General features: G+C 40.1%; 1 protein-coding gene across 1 annotated transcript in view; it reads right to left on the bottom strand.

Moving 5' to 3' along the window:
- The window catches only part of PLXNC1 (plexin C1), a 464,687-nt gene that overhangs the window by 234,808 nt on the left and 215,988 nt on the right, over nucleotides 1-13,891 (bottom strand). Inside the window, exons 8-10 of the mRNA XM_085653399.1 lie at nucleotides 11,708-11,810; nucleotides 11,541-11,618; nucleotides 4,033-4,160 (exon numbers count right to left, since the gene is read on the bottom strand). Coding sequence (XP_085509525.1) covers nucleotides 4,033-4,160; nucleotides 11,541-11,618; nucleotides 11,708-11,810 — 309 coding nt within the window. The remainder of the gene's footprint in view (nucleotides 1-4,032; nucleotides 4,161-11,540; nucleotides 11,619-11,707; nucleotides 11,811-13,891) is intronic.

Raw genomic sequence — 13,891 nt, forward strand, 5'->3', positions numbered from 1 at the left:
ATTACTTTAACCATTTTGGATTGATTTATTTGAAGTCCTACAATTAAGGCAAGGCCAAGAGTCACAATGCATTGCTCTTATCAATTCTTGTTCAAAATGATGAATATGTCAGTAAATTACAGACAAAGATGGCACAAAAAACTAGTCATGTCCACATATATACCCGAACTTTGTACCCACCTCCGTGGACCAACCGTCTACAAGACCAAATTAAAGTCAACTTTTTAAACAAATTAAAGCGGCAACTTGCATTAATGAATACTTGAACATCGCTTAATCCATCAATGACCTGGTGATTGGCTCATTGTTGTATCAATCCTTATCACTTGTAAGTTATTTTGCAAGTGTTGTATGACATTCCATAAAATAATCCAGTTGCTTCAAGCATTCTTACAATGATTCTTAAGTTGGCCTATCAGAGGACAGCCGATGTGTTTCCTTCTGCTACAGGAAACTTCCACAGGGCCAATGCATTCTATTTTATTCTATTCAGGTTTTTCTTTATCAATTCTTGTATCCACATTGTAAAGGACCCATTATTTTTTTCATGGCGAGGTTAGCAAATTCCGTGTTTTTTTCATTAAGTGTTATTTTCTGCTGTTAGCGTCACAAGAAATTTAGCTCCATTGTGTTGCATGAAATATGACAGTCTGGACTGAAATTTAACGAGGTTTCATTCGGACAAAGGTCATATTGTGGGAGGAAGGGAAAAAGCGGGAAAGGACCTAACATAAGCGACTGCTGTTTGCATCACATGTCATTTTGCGCTATTTTTTTTAGCCCTAAATGTGTCCTCGCATCCATATTACATGTGAAGTACCAGGCCAACATTTCACGTAATGTGTTATTACGCTAAACTTTGGGGCATTTTGTGTAACTTACACATGGTAAATTATATGTGTTTTGCCCACGCTTAAGTTAAGGTACATGTACATTGCAGTAATAATTGCAATGCAGAATCGTAGCTCAGTCCTAGTTCAGAGTCAAAAAGATCTCCTTTAATTTGATAGCAGAGATTTCTAATGTTTTTTCATTTTGGCTTCAAAAAAGTTCAAAAATAGTTTAACAGGATATAGGGATGGAAATCCTCATGTGGCAAAGTTATCTCTGTCACTGTTCTTCTATTTTCACCTTTAGTGACATGGCATCTGATGTTCTCCCCGGTGGACTGGATGGGCTCGATATTTAGACAATGTTCGGCTGCAGAGCTCTCTGCTGGCTAGAGGTGCATGCCAAGCATACCCTAACTCATATCCACGTGTAACTACTGCCAAACTGGGGGTTTGAGGCAGCTGAGTGGTCTTGATTAAGGCATTTTTACCTCTACAAGTCACTGCTAAGGCAGTCTATTGGTACTCCTAGGGTGGTGCTATGCATGTGTGTTCATATGTACCTGTGTGTGTGAGTTATTTTTGTGGTCTCTTGTTAGTGTGATTGTTTGAGTGTGTTTGGCATTTTGCACATTTGTACCCTGGCACATGTTTTTTACAAATTAAGCATGAAAGTGTTGTGACCCAAGGCTGCCATCCTACTTTGGCCAAGCCATTTTGATACAAACTTGCATCTGGCTCACCCCCTCAGAATTGTTTGGTACAGAAGGTGGTCACAGTCAAAGCAGGGATCTATAGGACATGCATCTGAGTTTTCGTTTAGGCATTTTAGGTTTTCGGAAACAAGACCTCGCCCCACACCATTGGCAAATTAAACTTAGAGACTGTCAGAGACCTGGTGAATCCAAAGACTTTCTGAGTATGGGTGGTAAAAATGAAGGGATTAGTGACAGCAGCCTTGATTTACATGGCTTTCAATTGCAAGAATGCTGAATATCACATGATGGGATGGTGGAGTAACCTAATATGAAGAAAATATAAATAAGAACACATCACGGAATAAATCATGGTTTAAATATACTTGAGGGAAAGTTATTTAAGAATTGCAGAAAAAGAGGACAGGTTGTGTGTGGTTGCACTCGAGCATGAAGCTGAGTATATGATCAAGGGTTAAAAAGAGTGCGGGCCAGATGTACAATGGTATTTGTAGCTCGCAAATGACCCAATTCACAGAATCAGGCTTTTTGCGACCAGAAAAAAAGCATTTCTCTATGTACAGAGCCCTATTTTGCAATTCGATAACCTATTACTGAATCACAAAATGGGTTTGCAATTCGACATTTGGAAGGGGCGTGTTAAGGGTGTCCATTCCTAACAGTGACTATTTGTGAATGTTTTGCGACCGAAATGCAGCCGCAAAACATTTACATTTTACTGCCTACTTCAAGTAAGTGGTAACCCATTAGAAAACGGGAAGGGGTCCCCAAGGAACCTCTTCCCCTTCGTGAATGTTTGCAAAAACGTTTTTTAAGAACGGACACCTGTCTGCTCTTAAAAAATGATAAGAAAACCTTCCATTTTTCTTTTTGAAATGCATCCCATTTTTCTTTAAGGAAAACAGGCTGTATTTAAAAAAAATGCTCTATTTAAAAGCAGTCACAAACATGGTGGTCTGCTGACCCCAGTAGGCCATCATTCCAGTGATTTTTGGGATTCACAATGGGTCACAAATCAAGTCCTACATCGTGAATAATAATGAGGTAGGTCTATTTGTGACCCACTGGGAATCGCTAAATGTGAAACACACATTTGTACATCGCTGTTTGGGATTACTTATTAGCGAATCGCAAACATTCACTATTAGGTAATCGCAAACACAAAGCTATGTACATCTGGCCGGAAATTACTGAATAACACTAATGCCAAAAAAGTGTGCATTCCCAGATGCAGTTTTATTGATTGGTGTTCATTAGCATAAATATCTAACTGTATAGTAATCTGGTTATTCACTGCTATATCGTAGCAAGAGTGGCAAGAAAGAGATGTTTCTCACTGTTGTGATGTCACATGGGGAATTGCTCACTTCCCCAATGGTTGATCCGAGCGAACGGACGAAATGGGGGCCAGTGGTCTTACCTGCCTTCTCCTGCCTCTCCTGAATTTTCCTAGACCCGAGGGAGGTGGGAGAATGAGGACAACAGGCTGCCTGCGCCAGTCGTCCCAATCACTTGTTAGCAGGGGTCTCTACAGACCTGCACTCACTGAGGAAAAACTATCTGTGCTGACCAGTGACTAACAGAGCTGCTGTCCGCGTGGTGCCAGCATTCTGTTCTCAATGAGACAGTGGAGTGCCCACAATTGTGGAGGGGGGGTGGGTGGCAGAGGACAAGTTTATTTTCAATTTAGGTGGGGGAGGGTAAATGTTATGGGAGGTCGGATTGTCTGGCACGAGTGCAAGTACTTATTATGTTTGGGTGGGAGAGGTTAAATGTTAAAGTGTGGTGTCGGTGAGTGGCATCAAGATGTGTTGTTATTTCTATTTGGCCAGGGGCGAGGGAGTAAATGTAGAGGGGTATGGGTCTTCTAAGGCCAGAGGCTAGTTATATTTGTTAATCTTAGGAAGAGGAACAGGAGGCTATGCTATGTGTGGCTCGCTCGTTACTCCTTTTCCAAAATGTATATGTTGAAAGTAGGGACTGAGCACTTGAGGGGGCCTAGACAACGATTATAGATGGGGTTGGTGACTAACATGGATGTTTTTCATCTGGGGGTCTGAGTGACATAATACACAACTCAAGCTTCACTTGTTGTCTATTTGATGACACTCAGAACTCCTTAGTGAAAAACATCCCTGTTACTCGTTGTTACCCATTTATAATTTTATAAATTCTCACATGCTTCTTTATAGGCAACAAATATCCGCAAACATTCACTGTCATTTCCTACTGCAATATTTGAGAAAAATACCAGACCTTTTGTTCACTGTCAGGACAAAATGTTGGTCTAATATTATCTGCTTAGTTTATGTCAGACAGCTCTAGCATTACGATGTTGGAATCAAAGTGGAAATGTCAACAGTAGATTCATTTCAGTGCTTTCTGAAATCTAGTCAGTAACACATAACGTTTCTACTTGAAAAAAAGTTATTTATTATTCAGTTATATAGATGCAATAGATTAAGATCATACATTGCCTTACTTACTCAATTGGAGGGCAGCTGCTGGTTCCAATTAGCAATATTTTTGTTTGCTCTGTGAAGTTCTGACCTGTTATTGTCACTTTGGCTTTACCTTGAGTTGATATCCTTTTAGGGTCAATAGAGTTGATAACCTATTGAAAATAAACATCTGATAAAATGCAATCCTATCATCATGGATAATAATCGTTGAAGTATTTTTATTGTGATTTATGACGAAAACGTAAGCAACTTTGAATAATTTTGACATCATTATATACATTTATAACCAGTGGGAAGAAATTGGTAAGTAAGGTTAAAGGGCGTTCTGAAGCTCCCTTAAAGAAAAGGGCACTCTTATGAAAGGAATACGCTAAATAAAGTTTAGTACTCAGTTTAGTAGCTCAGGAAGATACAGTTACTATCGACCACATCCTTCCTGTCGACTGGTCAGACCACCACATCTATTTCACATTAACCATCTGACTCACTGCCCTCACCGTACACAGGATGCCCTTCATTGGGCGAGAAATCTAAGACAGATTCCCCTTGCTAACCTGGAAGAAAGGGTAAGAACGGTACTTCCACCCCAACATGAATGACCTATCTACAACTGAACTTACTACACACGACAATACAAGAAGGACAAGCATACTAGACCAAGAAGCCCCCTTGAAGCAAAAAAGAGTCAGGAACAACCCATCGAGAGCCTGGTTCAATACAGACCTAAACTCTGAAAGAAGACATCTCAGAGCTACAGAAAGACTCTGGCGGAACAACCCCTCCTCAACCAACCTTGACCAACTGAAATCAGAACGCAGGAAATATAAAAACATATTAAGAATGAAAAATCTACCATCTTCCGTAGTGCACTAGACAATGCCAAAAATCGCCCCAAAGAACTCTTTAATCTCATTAAAGAACAAACAGCCAAGCCTCCCTCAACAACCATGCAGGCTTCCAAAGAGTTATGTGACACCTTTGTCAATTTCTTTCTAGATAAAATCACCAAGATTGAACGCTCCCTTGATAACCACCTCCTGTCAGCCAACAAAAACCCGCTCCCCAACAACCCCCCTCGACACCCTCCAAGCAGCTGGAAGACATTCAACCCCATCTCCGAAGAAGACATCACGGAAATGATTATCAGGTCCAAACCTTCCTCACACATAGCTGACCCTATTCCCCCCCAACTGGCTAAAAAGCTCAACCTGACCCTAGCCCCTCTCTGGACCAAGATTATAAATAGCTCCCTGAGTACTGTAGTCATGCCAGACTGTCTGAAAATCGGACAAGTCATGCCATTTTTAAAAAAAACAGGCTCAGACCCAAACAACCCCAACAACTTCAGGCCTGTCTCCAATCTCCCTCTCTTAGCCAAAATCCTGGAAAGATGTGTTCTCCTCCAACTTAACCAACACATTGACAGCAACAACCTTCTAGATACTCACCAATCGGGCTCCAGAAAAGGTTGCAGCACAGAGACAGCGATCCTGAACATCATAGACGACATCTACAAGTCACTCGATGCAGACCGTGGCTGCCTACTTATACTCCTTGACCTATCGGCAGCCTTTGATAAGGTTGACCACAATCTGCTCATAAATGTACTCTGAGAGAGAATTGGTGCAGACGAGGTGGTCCTACAATGGTTTACCTCCTTCCTTCAGAACCGCACTCAAAGAATAAAAATTAACAACTTTGCATCTGACCTTCTGCCCATAACCAGGGGAGTCCCACAAGGATCAGTTCTCTCCCCATCACTGTTTGACATCTACATGGACCCCCTCACCTCCATACTCAAAAAAGCCAACATACCCTTCCACCTCTATGCAGATTATACCCAGACCTACCTAGAAACGTCCTCAATTGAAGACATACAGAAATTAAACAACACTCTAAGAGAAGTCCAATGCTGGATATCCCACAACCACCTAAAACTCAACCAAGACAAAACGGAAATCCTTTTCATATCCAACAAGGAGCAGACCCACCTCGTCACAGAATGGCTAAAATTAATTGACGCTCTTAATTGCAATCTTACCCTGGTAGACTCTGTAAAATCCCTGGGAATCACTCTGTACCCAAGCCTAAACATGGACAAACATATCAAGAACACTGTGAAGAGCGCTTTCTTGAATCTATAACTACTTAACAAAATAAAACCCTTCATCCCCCCCACCGACCTTAAACTGGCCACACAATCCTTGGTTCTGTCCAGATTGGATTACGGGAATGCAACACTCACTGACACGGCAAAATCTCACTTAGCTCCCCTCCTATCAATGCAGCTGCCAGGATGATCACTGGAGTAAAGAAATACAACCACATTTCTCCCTCTCTAAAAGAACTAAAATGGCTCCCAATTGATATGCGTGCCAACTTCAAAAGTAAAAAAGCATTTCAAGATGTTTAGCAAAACATTTGTGAGATTAAAAAACGTATCTTCGAGCACATAAGAGCTACTGTTAACAAGGACCACTCAAATGCTATCGCAAAGCACATGGAGAAAATGCATGGGAGTAATTGGGAATTGCTGAGATTCTATGCAATAGAACAAATACCGAATTCAGAGCGAGGTAAAAATCGACAGAAACCTCTTAGGCAAAAGGAATCAAAGCACATTGTGTCGTTCAGGACTTTGACTCCTTTGGGATTAAATCAGGACGAAGAACTTTTTGTACATCTCTAAATTTTATAGAATAATTAGCTTGGACATTAGTATGAAATTCACTTCCTTTTAGAACATCATGACTCATAATATTCAGAAAAAATTGAGGTTTTATGCTGTACTTCTGTGTGAAGATAAAGTGATTTAAAATGTGGTAAAAATCTTGCACTTTCATCTCAATATGTAGAAAATAACAACAAGTACAAGTATATACATCCACTGGAGGGAAGGTAAATCATGTTAAAAGTATGATTTGTGACTGTATCATTCTAAATTTTGAAGAATAGATATTGCATCCCTGACTAGACAGTATGCAACCACAATCTGCAATAATTATTATCAATTTTGATTCATCATATCTGGGAGTGTAATGTCGATCTTAAATGCTAATACCCACCAGAGGGAGGCAACTATTGAAATGCCCGACAAGCATGAGAAGCATTTGTTTGGCTGTTTAACAAAACTAAATGTTATTACTATTTCACCAAGCGCAATGTCTTTGTAAATAGCACTTTTTATTGAGCACCTTTTATATAATTACATGTATTTTAGCAAAACCACACTTAAAAAATATCTTCTGCACTACCATAACCAGAATGCTTTGCAACTACACAAACAGGAAGTAATTGTGTTAGTAGAAATAAATAAGGTCTGGTTTTGCCTGGTGGTTACAAACTACCCGTGATCAAGGTTCGAATGAAGAACCGAAACGCGTTGGGTATAGCGATGTTGATTTATAAATAATAAAAGCAACTTGAAAAGAAGCAGATTCCGATTGAGTGCATTTCCAAATGATCACTGGGTCAGGGATCACTTCGCGTTTATGGTTACCGGCTGCCCTGCTGGAGGAAACTTGCACCGCGCCACAAGAGGAGCACCGGCGATCAAACTGAGGGCACCACAGGATTCATATATCCACATAACCCCTCCAAGGAAGAAAGGAGGAGGCCACACGTGGAGTTACTTCGGAAGCGTTTTAATCACACAGCTTAAGGCATGATGCATTTCGGCTTACAAAAGCCTTCTTCGGATACCACTGTAATAATCAGGATACTGCCCCACCTGCACTTTAAAATAGTGCTGCACTCGCCTATTGGTGAGAGCACCAGCAAACCCCTGTCACATGACCACACATCGGAAGCAGTGCAATTCCCAAAAACCACCTCACCAGGATAGATGCTGCGCGGGGATGGACAAGATGAATTCCGTCCAGTTCAAATGAAATGCTGGGCTGGACTAAACGCAGAGTGTCCGAGATGATTTTCCCCCAGATCCACGGGTGAATCCACGAAGGATCCTCGTCGCTAGATATCGATACATTTCTTTGCTTAATAATTCCCAAACTACTGAACAGATTCACACCAAGTTACAAAAAGGTCACTTTCTGGACCAAAATCCAACTTTCTGCCAAATTTGGTGTAAGTCTGTTAAAAAAATGCGATATACCCGTGACAATGCATGGGGAAACAATGATTTGAGACTCCCACTTTTTCCCAGCCCCTGCTTGACCAATCACCCTGAAACTTTCCAAACAGCAGCTAAAGTAACTAGGACACTAGTTTTGAAAATACAGGGCCAAAGTTATTAGCAAAGCAAAAAATGCTTTGTCTATGGGAAAAGTTGGTCCTAACTATAACTACCTGCAGGCAATCACCAGTAGGTAATATTTATATATATATAAATATATACATATATATATATATATATATTTTTTTTTTTCATCAGGTATAATTCCGCCGCCTCACAACAGCCAAAATTATTGTTTAAGGACGCACTCACTCATGTGTTTTAAGTTCAAGGCGGCTTTATTACAAAAACGCTGCCCTACCCAACGCGTTTCACCTCTACCAGATGTAAAATTGAAACCGGCTTGTCCCTGCCGCAAAGGACGCACCGCCTTAGAGGAGAGCGCCAGCGTCGACATTGGGACTACACCGTGGTAACAATATATATATAGATATATGTATTACCTACTGGCGGTCGCCAGTAGGTAGTTATAGTTAGGACCTTGTTTCTAGTCAAAAAGCGTTTTTTCTTTTGCCAATATCTTTGGCGCCGTTTGATGAATCTTCGCGATATTTTCAAAACTAATGAGGCACTACAGTCAGCTCCTGCCTTGAAAGTTTCGGGGTGATTTGTCAAGCGGGGGCTGAGAAAAAAGGGGTGTCCCAAAACACATTTTCTCCATGTTCATTTCCATAGGAAACTTTAGACAAGGCTACAGCCCGAACTGCTGAACGGAACTACACCAAATTGGTAAAAAGGTATGTCTTGGTTCTGAAAGTGACCTTTTTTTAAATGGTGTAAATCCGTTAAGTAGTTCCTGAGAAATACATACCTAAAAAAAAATTAGTATCTGGTGACCGCGGTGGGTCCATGAACCCTCCCAATCACGAGCTTGACTCTTATTGGCTGCCAACACTTCAAACCAGGAAGTGTTGGCAGCCATCTTGTGATGTCAGTGATGTCATCAGTGATGTCATTTGAGATGTCATCAGTGATGTCACCAACCATGTCATCAGTGATGTAATATGTGACGTCATCAGCAGTGCATTGCAGGGGCGCGAGTTAACGTCCACATTTCTCTGTTTTTGCACAAGTGAAATCTCAACCTAACTATAATGATACTTTCAAACTGTTGCACTTACCAGAGGACAATAATGAACTATCTGATGTGGTTAATACATATAGTGGCTTCACACTCAATGGGAGCTGATATGCCTACTAAGGTGCAAAGAAAGATGTGGGCACTACTATGTTGAAAGGTACATGCTGTAATGGCGGAAAAACAACAGTCCATTCTAAGGGAGAGATACGAGTCCTCTGTTGTTGTTTATGAAATATCATCATGTGAAATCAATTAACTGGTATCTAATAGTGTTTCTGTTTTACATTTTCAAAGGAACTGACATGAATATGGTTGAGTGCCGAAACGCGTTGTCAGAGTAATACATTCAAGATTACAGTCCATGAGTACTCTGACTGGGGGACTATTTGCTCTAAAATATTTGCGTGAGTCCACATCTCACGACGGAGGCACCTGTTGAAGAGTTCAGCAGTGTTTTTGTGGCTTTGGTGGAAGTATATATATATATATATATATATATATATATATGACGGATATATATATATATACACAGAACCCCTCCAGTACAGAACGGAAGAGGCCACACGGGGAAACATCTTCGGAAGCCCTTTTATTCAACAGCAGAAGGCATGATGCATTTCGGCTCTTTCTGCCTTCTTCAGATGCCACTGTTTATCAGGATGCTGCTCTACCCACGTTTTTAAATAGTCCTGCAACCCTCCCATTGGTAGGAGCACTCACAATCCCTGGTCATGTGATCGCCCATCAGTTGCAGTGCTGTAAGCACTACATCTCCCAGAGTTCACCATACCTGGGTTGATGCTGCGCAGGAATGAAAATAAAATCCAAATGGACTAGTGCTGTGCAGGACCAAACGCGGGTGTCTGATTGGAAAATGTCCTGGTTGGTTGATGATATATATATATACATATATATATTTCACTCAAAACAATACCCTTTCAGGCTTAGAGTGCCACATGAATTATGCAAAAAAAGGAAGCAAGAAACTCTGGGCAGTTCCCAAGTTTCGGTGGAGAGCAGCTCCTATAGAGAGCACCCTACAACAACAGCAACACTCTGAATCTGCTCATCTCAAATGTCTGTTTTTCTGGCAAAGTTTGTAAGCATAGGATTAGCACATTGCCATCCATGCCGAGCTTGAAAGTGACAGTGTTTTCCAATTTTAACAGCAAAGTCTTTAATCATAGGATCAGTTAGTGCCATCCATGTTAAGCTGGTTGTTAATTCAGGCAGGCAGATTTAGTATAACTCGGAAGATAATCAACTGGGATTTCCCATGCACCTGAAGGTGCTGGCTGGCATAAAATGGTGAGTTTCTGATCTACCCACTGTATCTTTCAACAAAAGCAATTTTTATTGTTGGATATTTGTTAATTTTGATTCCGTACTTTTCTTCCATTTGGTTTATGTGTAGAAGCTGGAGTCAGTTGTAACTACCAAGAAATATAATCAAAGGTGGGGGGTCACTGGAATTGTGCGGTATTGCAGCAACGGTATTTCCACATAATTATGGATTTGCTGTGTTTACCACATAACCTATCATATGCTGCAGAATCTGCAGATATCAAGAAAAACTTGTTTCTAGCTCAGATGAATCAAAAGTTTGCTGGGCCACTTTTTATTTCTTGTTGTGTATTAAACAGATACTATGAGGTGAAACCTTTGCCCAGACAATGTTAATCTGTGTAAAAATGACAACAACAAAAAAAGTAATACTATCACAAAATGTGCTGCACTGTCCGCAAAATTTTCTTTTCTTGCTGCTTAATTTAGCCAACCATATCACATAATTTGGTCCTCCCCTGCCCCATAATTCCAGTGGCCCTAATCATAGGTAACATTGGGATTGTGTGCCTTTAATTACATATTTGCTAGTGGTAAAACCTGTTGGTAATGTTTGTACGGGTCTGCAGTAAATTGAACAGGGGCTCGTTTTGGCACCGTACGGCACAACATAAAGCGTTTTTCATTGCTGCTGAAATATGAATTTCAATAAATAACATTTTGCACAACAAATTACTAATGTAGCTACCAATTTCTACCACCAACTCAAATCTGTTGAAATGATACAACCAATACCACTGACAAAGTCAATAACAAAACTGTTTACCTCACATGGCCATAAAATCCTACCTACTTAGAGTTAAAAAAAAGTTGTTAGAGTAATCAGGAAAATGATATGGCATGACCAATAAGTCATTTGATAAAAATAATGAGTAAAAATATATCAATTTAAATTGTAGACTATTAGCTTACCTGGGTTCCAGGTGCATTTCCTCTGTTTGGAGCACTGGATGTTTTTGCCCCGCCTGAGCTGGTCTCTCCGCAATAAAACTGAAAACAGACACAACAAATCTTGAGTCAAAATGTGCACAAAAGAAAGGTGGATGAAAATCTGTCATGGCAAAAGTAACATGCCCTACCTGATCTGCAGCATCATTCTGAGGTGTGCAGGATGCTGCTGGTGATCGGCAGATTGACTCCGTTTTACACCAGACACAGCCACTGCGGACACATTCCAAGCAACTAGCAGGAGAAAAGCAATATTTGTATTACTAAGAGGTGAAACACGAAGGTAGAAAATTCTATATCAACTTTGAGGAATAAAAATCATCAGTATGTACAAAATAAATTGCAGGCTCCTCTTGTACACCACAGTATTTTCTATGGACATAGAGAAATAGATTTAGCGTGGCTGATCCTTGAGATGATCAAGGGAGGTTGCAATATAAGTCTAAAGAAACGCAGTGAGATGGAGAACTTTTGGACATTTACATTACATTTTTTAGAAAAAGTCTGAATGAGAAAATCATTTGGGAATCGACTTGACCTATGGAAGAGATACCTCAAGAGTTGGGGAGCAGGACGGCTCTGTTATGTTTGGAAGACTAGGGAGGTGGCTTAGTACCTTCACTGAACTAGCAGCTTTATCTGGATGGTCTAACCAAATTGACATTTTAAATAATCTGATGTACTTTACAGGTTTCTCTGGTAATATAGGGCTCTGACTTTGGATGGAATGGATTTGTCCCTCTAAATTTTAATACAAGCTTTTGACCTTGTAATACATAATTAATCTAAAAGCGTTTATTCTGTTCAGAGTCATGAGGCCTTCTTTATTTGATATCCACAAGAATATGTGGTGCACTCACTACTTAGGAAGATAGAGTAAGGATCCATGTATTGCCTTAGTATTTCCACAGCTGATGAGATCCCTGGCAGGGAGGTCTTGAGAAGAGTCGATCATCCCCATTTTAAGGACTTGGTGTCCCTATAATATTGTTACAATTAAGTTTAAGGAACCTTGCATATCTTAGAGACAGCTGAGCATGGCAGCAACATTATGCCTGTGTTACCAAAGCGAGTACAACACTCGTGTGGGGCGGCAGAATTAGGAGATAGAAAATGAACTACGAAAAAGGTAACCTTCTTTGAAAATCATTGATTGGCTATAACAATATATATTGTATAAGAGACATTATTTCATGTGGGTTAAATTGTTTTTGTAGAACTTAATTGGTCGGGAGACATTTCCAAGATGGCAGCTGAGTTTCAACTAGTTATTCAGAGGATCTGCACGCGCTTTTGGTTCCCTTACTGAAGAGAAGTAATCATCACTGATGTGCTGTCTTCCAGTCCATTATGGGTGAAACTCATCTAGGAATATTAGAAAATTCGACGTTTAATCACCAGATCTTTATAGATGGGGGTTAGTCCGCATGATCTGGTGTTACATAAGGGGAATCCCATAAATGCACTTTTGCCCATTTGTTTGTCCAGTGTGGTTGGTATGGAGCAATCCGTGGCACAATACGATGTATCTCATTTAGTAGGTATTTAGTAATAATTAATAATAATGAGTGTGTTCTGGCAGGCATAATATTCAAAGAGGATTGCTGTCTTTTCTGACATTTAGTGCATGTATTTGCTAGCTCTGATTTTTGTACAAATATAGTTTGAAAACATCACTACAGTGGTTGACACTTGATAAAGTTACAGTCTGTCGTTGACTTAGAGAGATTCACCTAGATAACGTCTGGTGCTAAAAGGAACCACCTGATGCATGGATTTAGGATCTAATGTATCAGATGGTCAAACCCGTGGTATATGGCCTTATGTTAAGATGAGAGCATATCCAGATGTGTCAAACAGGTACTTGGAGGAAGCACTAATGTAATCTCTCAGAAAATTCATCATATGCTTTAGAAAGGGTACATTTACACTTTGAATAACTTGGGCATATTTACAGATCCTCTGAATGTTCTGATATTCTTGCAAACGGAGATGTGTTTGTTGACCTTTTTCTAATATACGCAGCACTACTAGGATCAGAAACAAATATTTGATGTTTTTGGAATTCTCATTAAATGGAATCTTTTTTTTTTTAGACAACTCCAGTTCAAACTGAGGTAGAACTACTTTATTTTATAGTTACTAGTCAGTATGTGGGGATCAAACTATATAGGCATAACCTTGCACATCAGTGATTTCCATACTTTTTACAGCCATGACCCACTTTTTCGTACGACTAACTGTCACGACCTACCTAACTTTAATGGACATGAGGAGAAATTTTTCAATGTAACTAAAGCATCATGCGTTAGTGT

This window comes from Triturus cristatus, chromosome 4_1 (assembly GCF_964204655.1).
Source record: "Triturus cristatus chromosome 4_1, aTriCri1.1, whole genome shotgun sequence".
Classification (NCBI taxonomy): domain Eukaryota; kingdom Metazoa; phylum Chordata; class Amphibia; order Caudata; family Salamandridae; genus Triturus; species Triturus cristatus.